The sequence below is a fragment of the Equus caballus genome, chromosome 8, assembly GCF_041296265.1.
Source record: "Equus caballus isolate H_3958 breed thoroughbred chromosome 8, TB-T2T, whole genome shotgun sequence".
Lineage (NCBI taxonomy): Eukaryota > Metazoa > Chordata > Mammalia > Perissodactyla > Equidae > Equus > Equus caballus.
Window position 1 is genome coordinate 9589022 of NC_091691.1, and position 12680 is coordinate 9601701.

The 12680-nt window shown below is 42.6% G+C and overlaps 1 protein-coding gene across 4 annotated transcripts in view; it reads left to right on the forward strand.

The window, feature by feature from the left end:
• Window positions 1-12680, forward strand: part of TTC28 (tetratricopeptide repeat domain 28) — a 596893-nt gene that overhangs the window by 493472 nt on the left and 90741 nt on the right. For all 4 annotated transcript variants that reach the window (XM_023648122.2, XM_023648123.2, XM_023648125.2 and 1 more), the window contains 4 exons: window positions 1324-1433; window positions 3377-3506; window positions 5491-5709; window positions 7661-7826. In XM_023648122.2, coding sequence (XP_023503890.1) covers window positions 1324-1433; window positions 3377-3506; window positions 5491-5709; window positions 7661-7826 — 625 coding nt within the window. The remainder of the gene's footprint in view (window positions 1-1323; window positions 1434-3376; window positions 3507-5490; window positions 5710-7660; window positions 7827-12680) is intronic.

Here is a 12680-nt window from a genome sequence, read left to right on the forward strand (position 1 = left end):
AGGGCTGCCTCGATGACTGCTCCTCCTGACTCACAGACCCAGACCTAGCGGGGATAGCTACACTGAAGGATGGATGTGGTTAGCTTGTGGAGGGTTGAAACAGCTAGCATCCTGGTTTCCACCCAAGAACCATCTTCTTTCATTTGTGTTCCTATTCTATGAGGTATTTTAAAATGTGACTAATTTGCAAGTATTATTTTTGGGTACAGTGACATGATTTAAACTTACACTGCTATTTCTAAGTTTTCTGACTTATGTGCATTCTGAAATGCATACTATTTTACAAGCATGAACCTGAGTATTGCTTTTATTAGCCTCTCAACTGACTTAGTTCCTTTCCAAAAGTCTGAAATTGCATGGGCCCAGCATGCTCAGAGACAGGTTCCCATCCACCTTGGATTAGATTAGAAAAAGGAAGTCCTTCCTTTGTGGAGCCGTAGTGTGGGAGCCTTCATGCTGTCTTCTGCACTAGCTAACTCGTATGTACAGAGAGCAAGACAAAGAACAAAATGTTGCTGAGAACTGCTTAGCGGCCAGTACAGTAAATGGTTGCCCTCACATTTGGCTCCCACAAAGCCCTAGAGGTTGCTGGTGTCCTGAAATCCAGAAGCTTGCTGTGGGTAAGTGACCCAAACTGCAGGTGCCTATCTGAAGGCCATTAGAATGAGGACAGTCTCATTGAAAGCTTTCGACTCATAGCACTTGTTCTGCAACCCCGCTGAGGCACATCAAAGTCTCAGCCTTAAAGGAAAAACAGATTGCATGGGAAATGTGTCAGTGGCATCAGTAACAGAAGGCAGGGTCAGGCGGTGTGAGCATTCTGCTTTTGGGAAGACGTCAGATGCATCTCCCATCAACACTGATTGGAGGCACTGCACGTGAGATAGGAAAAGTATTAGCGTGGCTTCAGTGCTTGACTATGGAACTGTCAGGAAAAGCTTTGGCCAGCCAAAGGATTGGGTTAAATTTATAGGCCAGAGGTTTTCATTTGCAAAGCCAGGGATTTCACATCTGGCAGGGTGGCCAGGTTAGGTTCCGTTGCAGTGTTTCCGCCTGTCCTGCAAACCTGTCTCCTGCTGACAGCCTTCACCTGAGCTCTTGCTGGGGCATCCTGAAGCGTCCTGGAAAGGTCGCTACCAACACAGACTTTGAAGAGAATGCTTACTCTGCCCTGGCTGCTTCTACTCTTGCCCTGTATTTTATCTGGCTGCGTAGTTAACGTTCTTTATATACACCTGAGGCACAGTTACCCTCCAGGACTCCTTGGCAGGATGGAATTGTCCGTCTTTTATGTGTCCTTAAAATTTCTTTACCTGATTTCAGGTTTAAGGTTAGCTGAGCAACTGGGCCGAAGAGAAGATGAAGCCAAAATTCGCCACGGTCTTGGCCTCTCCCTTTGGGCTAGTGGGAACCTGGAGGAGGCCCAACGTCAGGTGAGCAGGAGAAACCCTGTCCTGAGTGGATTTTGTTTCTAGAAGCATGGAGACCTTGGGATTGCTGTCCTAGTGGTGATGACATTTGCCAGAGGTGCTGACCTCTACTCTTGGGCTAATGTACAGGATTTCCAGCCTGTACCAGCCCGGAAGTGTTGAACCATAGGAGAATTCTTGCTCGCTTGTGTGGTAGATTTCTCAATAACTTCTTTGGAGTTCTTTACTATTAATGTGCTGCTCTTCCTCATTAAACCTTAATATGAAACTGCATACATTTTATGACAGAAGGACGTAATCCAAGAATTCATGATTAGTGGATTTAACGTCTTTGTAGGTTTCTAGTTATATCAGTAGATAGCGCTCTCTCTCGCTCTCACACACACACACAGTTCACGTTTCTGCATATATACAAATAGTTCAAGAGAAGCCCGCTCCCATGCTGCCTCTGAAAGTAGAAAGATCTCCAGAGTTATGGGTTCCTCGGTAGGAGCTGTGAGACGGCGTCATCTAAAGTCACCCACGTAGGCAGCGTGTGAGTAACTACTGCAGAGGGCCCTGTGCTAGGCAGAGGGGGCGGAGGAGAAGTGAATCAAGGCTCCTGTGGAGGTGCCCACAGGAACTGAGGGAGTGATGTGACTGAATTTGTGCCATGGCATCCTGGAATTTTATGGTATTTACTGCACCTTTTTTTTTTTTTTTTACTGTACTTTTAAAACTATTAAAGGCAGTTTAAATGATTCTATAATTTCCTGGTTTTAAAAATTAAAATTTAGGGGCCGGCCCGGTGGTGCAGCGGTTAAGTGCGCACACTCCACTTTGGCGGCCCGGGGTTCGCTGGTTCGGATCCCGGGTGCGGACATGGCACCGCTTGGCACTCCATGCTGTGGCAGGCATCCCACATATAAAGTAGAGGAAGATGGGCACAGATGTTAGCTCAGGGCCAGTCTTCCCCAGCAAAAAGAGGAGGATTGGCAGCAGTTAGCTCAGGGCTAATCTTCCTCAAAAAAAAAAATTATATTGATATAGTGATAATTTTCTAAGTGCTTTCACTCACTGAATTTATTCCTCAAATGACCCTCTAAGGTAGAATGATAACCACCCCCTTTATAGAGGAGAACAAGAAACTGAGCTCTGAATCTTGCCAAGACTCACACAGCAAATTAGTGGCAGAGTTAGGAATACATTCCTCTCTCCTAGTCTTAGTCTTGGAATTCTGTTTAAGTTTGCGTGAACTTAAGATTCAGTACTATTTCCAGCATGTAAACAGCGGAGAAAAGTCTTGTGGTCTCGCTGAGAAGCCTATCAGAGTAGCAGTACAGTGTCTCCTTAGGATGTCGAGAGGCTAGTCCTGTGGATGTCCCTGTGAGTGGGCGTGGCTCCTATGGAGCTTGTCTAGCAAAGACCTGACCCTGGGGCACTAGCTATGGAGGGCAGTGTTTGGTTCAGCTGACCCACCTGCAGAAAGCTGTCTTCCTCCTGTGAGTGTGGCTGCCTTCATCTCCTTTCCCCTCAGCCCCATCTGTTTCTAGCCTACCTCCACCACACCTGTTCTCGCTCCAGTCCTTTAGCATCGTGAGGCATGGGGGTGGTGAGTTACGGTTGCTTGATGACAAGAGGAGTGGCTTTTTGTTTTAATCAAAATCAGCGCTTGGTTGGATTAATAGCTGTTTTTTTTTTTTAACTTTCAGACTATGAGTCTATAACTCTTGTCTTTTAGATCCCTTATATGTCAACAACTGACTACGTGAACTAGAATTTACTGGCTATGATCTGGTGCCTTTTCAGGCCCACAAAGACCTACCTGGACGTAAAGAGTCATCCTTTCACACCTTTTAACACAATTTTTAGGTCGTGTACCAAGATGTGAGCACAAGCTGTCTTTAGTTGGTGGACAGTGGTTTCTGAGGAATGGATAACGTACATTCTTTGTCCCCTACTTGCAGCTTTATAGGGCCTCAGCCTTGTTTGAAACGATCCGACACGAGGCACAGCTGAGCACAGACTACAAACTGTCCCTCTTCGACCTGCAGACGTCGTCCTACCAGGCCTTGCAGCGGGTGCTCGTCAGCCTAGGTGAGAGCAGCTGGGGCTCCCCCCTTGTGCCCAAGCCTCTAATTTGTTTAGTGATTGCTGTGATGAAACGTGATTTGTTGTTACAACAGATTGTGAAGCCACAACCACAATCCAGCCATTGAACGTTCATTCGTTTATTCAACACATATTTGTATGTACTGAATGCCTGCCCTAGGGATTAAAGTCAAGAAGCCCTGGTTCCTGCATTCACGAAGCTCTTAGCCTGTTAGCGAAGGCAGTATGACATGATTGGCACCAGGTAGAAGAAACTCAGGTGCTGTGGAAACAAAGCAGCTTGGCAGGCAGACACAGGAGCCAGGGAAGGTATCCCGGAGACAGGGACGCTTAAACCAGGTCTTCTCCCCCAGATTCCGCATATCTTTAATTCTGCTGGTAAATGTTTTTACCATCTGCCTGCTAGGCTGTGGTGTAATCAGTGATGATTCTCCCAGGCCTGTGGTGCTGCATTGCACGGCGCAACATGCATCTTCCCTCACCTGGGCCTTAACTGTTGGCAGCCATCCTATTCTAACTCCCCTGTCCTGCACCTCTCCTCAGGCCTATCCATCTCTGCAGGCCATTTTCCCAAACCCAGAACTTGGGTTTAGGAGGTACTCATTGGAATAAACAATGTCTTTGAAGTTGGATGTTGAGGGCTTGTCAGTCACCTGTCCTTTGCTTGGTGTGTATGAATACTCAAACTTCCACTTGCAAAATGTATTATTAAATGTCCTCATTGCCTGGGATTACAATTTATTATCTATTATAATCACAGTGTTAAGTCTGTCTAGCGCTTTGGGGCCAATTTTCCAATGTGCACAGAAATAGTCCCTGCTGTTCCAGTTAATAACTTAATAGAGTGAAAGAAGACATTTGCATACACACGTATAAATCCCACTTTCTACTGATGCTTGAGCTGCAGGAGGCAAGGCACTCTTTAAGTGCTATGCCAGAGCTGTAGCCTCTGGTCTCCTGCCTCTGCCCGCTCTCCCTTTGGAGCCTCGTTCTAGCAACTTTTCCATATTTATATTTAAGACGTAAGCAAATACCTGCATTGTGTTCCTTCAGCACTTCTAAACAAGCCTCACTGGAAAGCATGTTGCTTTATACTTTTTGTTCTTTCATATTTGTGCAGTAGCTTTTAAACTAGATTACAGACTAGTCTTTTAGAGGAAGTGGGATTAGAAATTGGATTAAAGACTGAGAAACAACTTGAAAGAGAAGCAATTTCAAAAAACTAAAGACCTCAGAGCTTTAAACCTTATACCCATGGAGACTAGAAGAGAGAAGAGGAGTGAGTGTGTGGGAGCCCAGAATGGAATGAGGTATCAGCTCTAACCATAATATCACCTGTTATGTGTGTGGTGTTTTGGATAAAGCCTACCACCGTCTTCACATACGGTACCTCAGTTAATCTTGACCATAGCCCTTTGAAACAGGCAGGACAACTATTAGGATCCCTCTTTTTGAATGAAATGGGGAAGGGCACCCCCAGCAGAGGGGCCAGCATGTATAAAAGCACAGAGGTAAATTAGGGGGAAATGTGGAAATGGGGCTTGACGGTATGAGGCATAGAGGGGCTGTATCGAGGAGATATAGAAAGATGGTCAGGGGTAAACCAAAGAGCAAAACATCAGGTCCAAGAAGCCAAGTGAAAGGGCTCAGAAGCCAGGAGGCCAGGGTGCGACTCAAGATGTGGAATAGAGAACAGGCGGGGCTGAGGACGAATGCTCTGAACACAGTCAGCTCTTTTGTGGGTGGCTGCAAGACAGGGGAAGCCCCGATGCTTAGGGTGGTATGGAACCTGAAAACGTGGGGTTTATAAGAATACGCACTGCACCCATCATCTGAGGCAGGCGGTCAAATTTTAAACAGCGTGACTGAGTCTGCCACACATTGGAGTGCAGAGACAGTGAGGTTTCTGCCCAGAATCTGAGTAAGCACACTCCCTATGGACTTCTCAGCTTATCCCTTTGTCTCCTAGGCCATCACGATGAAGCCCTGGCTGTGGCAGAAAGAGGACGGACAAGGGCATTTGCCGATCTTCTGGTCGAACGACAAACAGGACAGCAGGATTCCGACCCCTACTCCCCGGTCACTATCGATCAGATCTTAGAGATGGTTAATGGCCAGAGGGGACTAGTGCTTTACTATTCCCTGGCCGCAGGCTACCTGTACAGCTGGTTGCTTGCTCCCGGCGCAGGTAAGATCTCTTTCCGTGGGCACAGGACATTGAGACACTGGACTTTGAAAGTCTAATGAATAGAGGTAGGAGAGGTGCGTTACCATAGATCAGATTAAGGAGCTGATGTCGGCTTTCAGCAAAACCTCAGCGGCAGCGCATATTCCATGGTGGGGCGTTCAATTAATAAAACAGCCCAGCTTTCTCATTCCCCCAAGAAATCGCTGCTCCTTGCCGGTGAATGTGAAAGCATTTATCAAGGAAGACTAAGAGCAGGATTAATTTCACCAGCAGCCCTATTTTTAGGCAGCTGTTGTTCATTAGCTAATAAAGTGATGACTGCAAGTCCTAACGCGTTCTTTCTAGATGTGATTTAATAATTGTGACCCTTTGTCATGGTAAAGTTAAAGAGACTAAAATGATAATGGCAGTTCTATCAGTATATAAATGAAGTCTTATGCTTGAATTTTCTGAGTCTAGCAGAACCCATTTTTAACCACTTCTGTTATAAATCCATTTCAGAAGTAAAAATCCCCTTTGATTAAATCGGCATTAAATGTTCAGGCTGTAACAGTTGCACTAAATACAGAACAACTAATTAGCTGTTAGGGCCATATTTTTTGCATAATAAAATGCTGATGGCTTTACCATGTTGGAGACACACCAGATCCAATTAGAGTTTATTGACTGGGGAAGTGGATCTTATAATTGGGAATCTCGAAGAATGGGGCTTCTCGAATATCTGTAAGCCAGTTTCAAAAAGTTCAACTGCCAGGGAGAATTGACAAGATTTTCTTGATTATGTTTCTATCCCTCTGATTTGAAAAAAAAAAAAAAAAAATGATGTCTGGATGACAGCTCTCAGATGCCTCTTGGGTTCAGAGTACCATGCTTATACATTCTATGCCTCAGCATTATTTTTAATAATCTTTTCCCCTTAATTCTATATTTTTATGGGCTTTCTACAAAGAACATTCTTACCTCTGACCTTTTTATGCTAAAGGTTTTAAGTTGTGTTGTTCATGGTGACATGGTAAGTGTCAGCTACAGTGGAATGAATCCCTGTGTATCCCAGCCCACAGAGGGGCACGAATACCCAGGAGGACACGGTTGATGATGGACGTATCAAGTTCTGTCTCTCTGTGGTTGTTACGTTTTGGGGACGTGATTTGACAGGTGGTATATCCAAATCCCTGTAATAATGAGCCATGTATAATGAGGCTCCTATTGTTTCTCTTTTCGTTCCTCTTTGCTCTTAATGAGACTCTGAAGCTTTCTCTGGGGCTCTAAACCAATCAGAGAGGACCAGCATTATCCAGCGCTGACACACCTCATTACCATTTGAGAATGTGTCCTGTGTTTATTGCCAGAAAACCACCGTGCATTGCCTCAGTTTCATTCAGCCATCATTTTTTGCTCCTTTAATCCATTAATGACCATTGACCAGTTAGTTTTATTTAAAAATAATTTGAAATATTTTTATCTGGCCTTTATACTGCATATTTATTTCAGTTTGCTCTTGTGAAATGGAAGGCCTTTGATTACCACGTGGCTGGTTTTATTTTTGTCCGGGATTCGGTTTCTGGGGAGCCCGTACCTTGGCATGCTCAGGCACTCTTCCCGAAAGGACACTTGCCTAGTTGGTGCTTCTGAGAAGCAACTGTTTTGAAATACCTATGAAGTAGTCATCATTCCAGGAGCTTCTGAATATCTCATCGAAAGCAAAAAGCCCTACCTTGAGTTCTCTGGTTTCAAGCACCAAACCTGATGGTGAAAGCTGTAGAAAGGGGGCTGACCACACTTCTGAAAGCCCTCTTGAGACCTAGGATTTCAGAATTTCTTCACATGGTTTGGAGGATGGCATGCTTATCAAAGAGGTCACATGGTGGTGGCATTGCTATCCCCTATGCCCCGCTTTTCTCACCCCCAATCCCAATTGCGTGTAATGTTGGCTGTGCCTGTGTTGTTTCAGGAATTCTGAAGTTTCACGAACACTACCTGGGTGATAACACAGTGGAAAACTCCAGTGACTTCCAGGCTGGTAGCAATGCAACTCTTCCAACAGCTACCAGCTCAGCCCTGGAGCAGCACGTCACCAGTGTGCGGGAGGCCCTGGGGGTAGAGTCTTACTACTCGAGGCAAGTAGTACAACCTTTCCAATCCCATCTTCAGATACAATCTCAGGGGTTTTTTACACTTTTTATTCTTTTGTAAACATCCTATTTGAGCTAATGGGAGAAATCTTTTGGAATTCACACTTTTGTTCTAGTCTATTCACAGTTGCTGCAGCAGAGACAAATATGTGTCCCTGGAGTGCAAACCCCTTAGTGGGATATCTTTCTTCTTGGGGGCAATTTCCTTTCAGACAGGGACGGGCCTCGTCAGAGATGCCCATTTTCTAAGGAGAATTTATAGAATGTTTAAACGTAAACATGGCTTTGAATTTAACATACCAGCTAATTAGAACACAGATGATTTTTTGGTTATAAACAGATTCATAATGAGTTTGTTTGTACTATAGCTGAACGCCTGTTTGAGAGAGTAATTTAGCACCAGAGACAGGATCTGTGCGTTGAGGGGCTGAGGTGGAGGAAATTGAAGTCCCAATATCAAAAATAGAGAAGTGCTTCTTGCAAAGACTGTAAAAGTTATATGCTTATACAAATATTTTATCATGATTGACTATTTTACATGTGGAAAATAACTTCCACAAGCACCCTGCTTCTGGAGAAAGTCAACAGAGGAGGGTCCCTACAGCTGGGTCATAGCCAGATGTCCCAGGCGTCTCAGTCCTCCATCCAGTGGGTGACAAGTGTCAAGAAGATCCGTAAGCCAGAGAATCTGCTGTGTTAGCTGGTGTCAGGCCCCAAGCGTATCTGCTTGGTCTCTTGAATGGTTTCATTTGTAATCATAAAAATCCTAAGATATCACTGAGATTTCTTTAGAGATGCTTAACCATCTCTTAATACTCTTGAGTGTGTGGTAGTCATTGCCAGCAGCTGGATTGATCTTTGGAGTGCTTACGAAGTCGAGGACGAGTTCTTAGATGAAAAATAATCATTGGATAATGTAATGTCAAGACAGGAAGGGGTTGTAGTGGTCATCTAGTCCAACTCTTTTTATTTAACAGAAGCCAGCAATGATTGGGACTTGCTGACAGCCAAGTTAGTGTCAGAGCCAAGATCAAAACAATCTAGATCTCGCCCAAACACCCAGGCCAGTGCTTGTTCTGTTTTTAATTATCAAAATTAATATCATATTTTAAGAAAATAGCAGAAGCATGTAAGAATGTCATCTCTGGCTTCTGTCTGTATGAAGTATGAACAGGCTTCAGCCACATGCACACATTGTTGTCTTATTTCTCCCATGACTGCTGTGCATCCTGGAGCATCCCTGTCCTTAACCCTGGGGAGTGGTATGCTGATTACAGGGGCTTGACATTGTGGTAACCCCCAAAAACTTGGAAGTAAGGCTACTCCCTGAGATTTAATTATAAATGACTGTAAAATAAGTTAGGCCAGGAGTATACAGAGCTGCTTTAGCAGAAGAAAGACACATAGGCCAGTCTGATTAAACTGTAACCTGACCAAAGATACTGCATATCCAGAGCAAGTGTTAAAGGAGAATGGTTGGATAGCAGTAGAAACACGGAAAAGGGGAGAGTAAGCAGGGCAGATTTTGGCATTGCCCATTTCTGATATTGTTAGGGGGAGAATCTTGGCTAAGGGACTCGAGCCCCATTGGAAGGCTATTCCCATGGTGGACTTGCAGTCACCATGCTGGTATTTCTCACCCTCCCTCCCTTCCACAAATATTTGAGCACCTACTATGTACTATGCAGACTAGAGACTGGGGATAGAGTAGTGAATAAGGCAGGCATAGCTTCTGCTCTCAGGTAACTGAAAGATAGTTAACAACAGAGCATATAAGATCTTTTAATTAAAATTGTTTTAAGTGCTTAAATGAAAATGCAGGGTGTAATGAAAATGTATAAGCAGGGTGGGGAGACCTATACTGGGCATTGAGGGGGCTGCCTTGAGGAGGTTATATCTGAGTGAAGCTCAGAAGGGTGATGAGAAATAAGCGGTGAAGGCCACCCAGTCCTTGGGTGACCCACGGTGGAGAAGACCTCTCAGGTTGTCCTCCTGCCGTCCCTTGTTCAGGTTCCATGGTTCTTGTCACACTGTCTGATTATCATTTGGTTTCTCATGTGAATCTACTTGCAGATAGAAAATGCGCATAAACTGGCATTCTGGTTTGTACAGCTCTGCGAGCTTGGTTAATGAAAGTGGGCTCCGAAGAGGCAAAGCCTCTGAGCCCAGGCCTAAGCAATTCTTTTATATCATCCTGGGTGGTGAGTAATTCTGCTTCCAGATGCCTTTTGAATTGAAAAAATGGCTTTTGGGTTATAGTTCAGCTCTTCATCACTGGCAGGGAAAGAGGAAGGACTGTAACTTGCTCGTGTTCCTCACTTTAATCTTTTCCCCTCTGCCGTATGCAAAAAGCTAACGAGTTACGAGTCCTTAGGGATCTCTAGGACTTTGGGGGGCTTGGTGCTCACTCAGCATGACTTTGTTGGGCTGCCCTCGGTAGCTTCAATCCCCACTTTGGACTGCCAGAAATAAGGCCTTTCTTGCTACTTCAGGCTAGTCTCATTAGAAATTTGTTCATATATTGTAAGCTTAAACTCAGGTTCTTGATTATGATATTAAAATTGAACACCGTAGTGGTGTGGTTTGAGTTAGTCAACTAGTCAGAATGGAGTTTTTGTGAGACTGATTTCTGCTTCACAGTTTCATGAAATCAGTAAGAACATTTCAATGACAGATAAATTATTTTTCATCTATAAAATTAGTAAATATTTTTAAAGCCATAATGCTCAGTGAGGGTAAGGATGCAGTGAACGAGCAGTCTCATACCCTAGGGACATAAACTGATTTGGCCTTTCTAAAAATAATTTGCCAGTAATATTAAAAATCTTCAAAACGTTCATACCCTTTGACTCAAAAATTCTCACTTTAGAAGTGGAGCAAAGATGTGTTCATAGGAATATCTATAATAGGTCTATATGTTATAGAAAAAAATTTAAAGCAACTTCAATGTCCACAATAATTGTCAAATTATTTTATATCTATCCAACATATTATGTTGCAATTAAAATTATGTTTACAGAAAATTTTTAATCACATAGCTAAATGTGACAAAATATTAAGTGAAAAATGTAAGATATAAAATTATGTATATAACAATTTAGATTTTGTGATATATTCAAAAGATGGGTATAGACCTATTATAAATATTCCTATGAATACATCTTTACTCCATTTCTAAAGTGAGAATTTTTGAGTCAAAGGGTATGAACATTTTAAAGATTTTTAATACTACTGGAAAATTATTCTTAGAAAGGCCAAACCAATGTAAACTAAGAAAAAATTCTTGGAAGGAAAGCGGCCATAGTGTTAGTGGTAATTACAGCTGGATGACAGAATTATAGATGCTTGGTATTTTATTCTTTATACTTTTCTTTATTTTCAGTTTTTTTCACAATGGACAATAGCCATGAACAAACAACTCTGTCATTCAAAAGGAAAAAAGAGAGCTTTCTGTAATTTAAGTTTAGAGAGAATGCAGTCGAAGTTTCAGAGCCTGGCACCGTGATCTAGCTGTAGGAAGGCATTCTGGGTTTATTCTCCATTCTTGCCTCTTGGTAAACGCCATGCCCCAGCCACCACACCTTCCTCTCTGTTCTCTATGTGTACCCTGTGACTTCTCCTCCCCTCTAGCTCAGGCATCTCTACCTCTGGCTCTGTAGGTGTAGCTGCCCACTACACATCTCTGCCTGGGTATCTTCCAGCCATTTCTACTCTAAAATATCTAAAGCTCAACTCTTGAGTTTCCTCATTTCTCCCCCAAATCAATCAATGTAATATATACTACATTAACAGAATGAAAGACAAAAAGCAGATGATCATCTCAATAGATGCAGGAAAAGCAATTGATAAAATTTAACACCCTTTTGTGATAAAAACACTCAAACTAAGAAAGGAAGGAAATCACCTCATCATAATAAAGGCCATATATGGAAAGCTCACAGCTAACGTTGTACTCAATGGTGAAAACTGAAAGCTTCCCCTCCAAGATCAGAAACAAGGCAAGGATGCCCTCTCTTGCCATTTCTATCTCACATAGTACTGGAAGCCCTAGCTAGAGCAATTAAGCAAGAAAAAAAGAAATAAAAACCATCTAAATTGCAAAGGAAGAAGTAAAATTATATCTGTTCACAGATGACATGATGTTGTATGTGGAAAACCCTAAAGATTCTACACAAAATCCAAAAAAACCCCATTAGAACTAATAAATGAATTCAGCAAAGTTGAGGATACAAAATCAACACACAAAAATTAGTTGCGTTTCATATGCTAACAATGAATAAGCCAAGAAGGTAATTAAGAAAACAATCTCATTTACAATAATATCAAAAAGAATAAAATACTTAGGAATAAATTTAACCAAGGAGGCAAAAGACACGTACACTGAAAACTAAGAAACATTGCTGAAAGAAATTAAAGACACAAATAAATGAAAAGACATCCCATGTTCATTGATTGGAAGACCTGATATTATTAAAATGTCCGTATTACCCAAAGCAAACTACAGATTCAATGTAATTCTACCAAAATCCCAATGACAGTTTTGCGAAAAATAGAACAAAACCATCCTAAAATTTATATGAAATCTCAAAGGACCCCAAATAGCCAAAACAATCTTGAGAAAGAAAAGGCTAGAGACCTCATACTTCCTTATTTTAAAACATATCACAAAGCTATAGTAATCCAAACAGTGAGATACTGGCATAAAGACAGATATATAAACTAAAGGAATAGAATGGAGAACCCAGAAATAAACTCTCACAATATGGTCAAATGATCTTTGACAGGAGTGCCAAGGCTACATGTTGGGGAAAGGATAGTCTCTTCAATAAACGGTGTTGG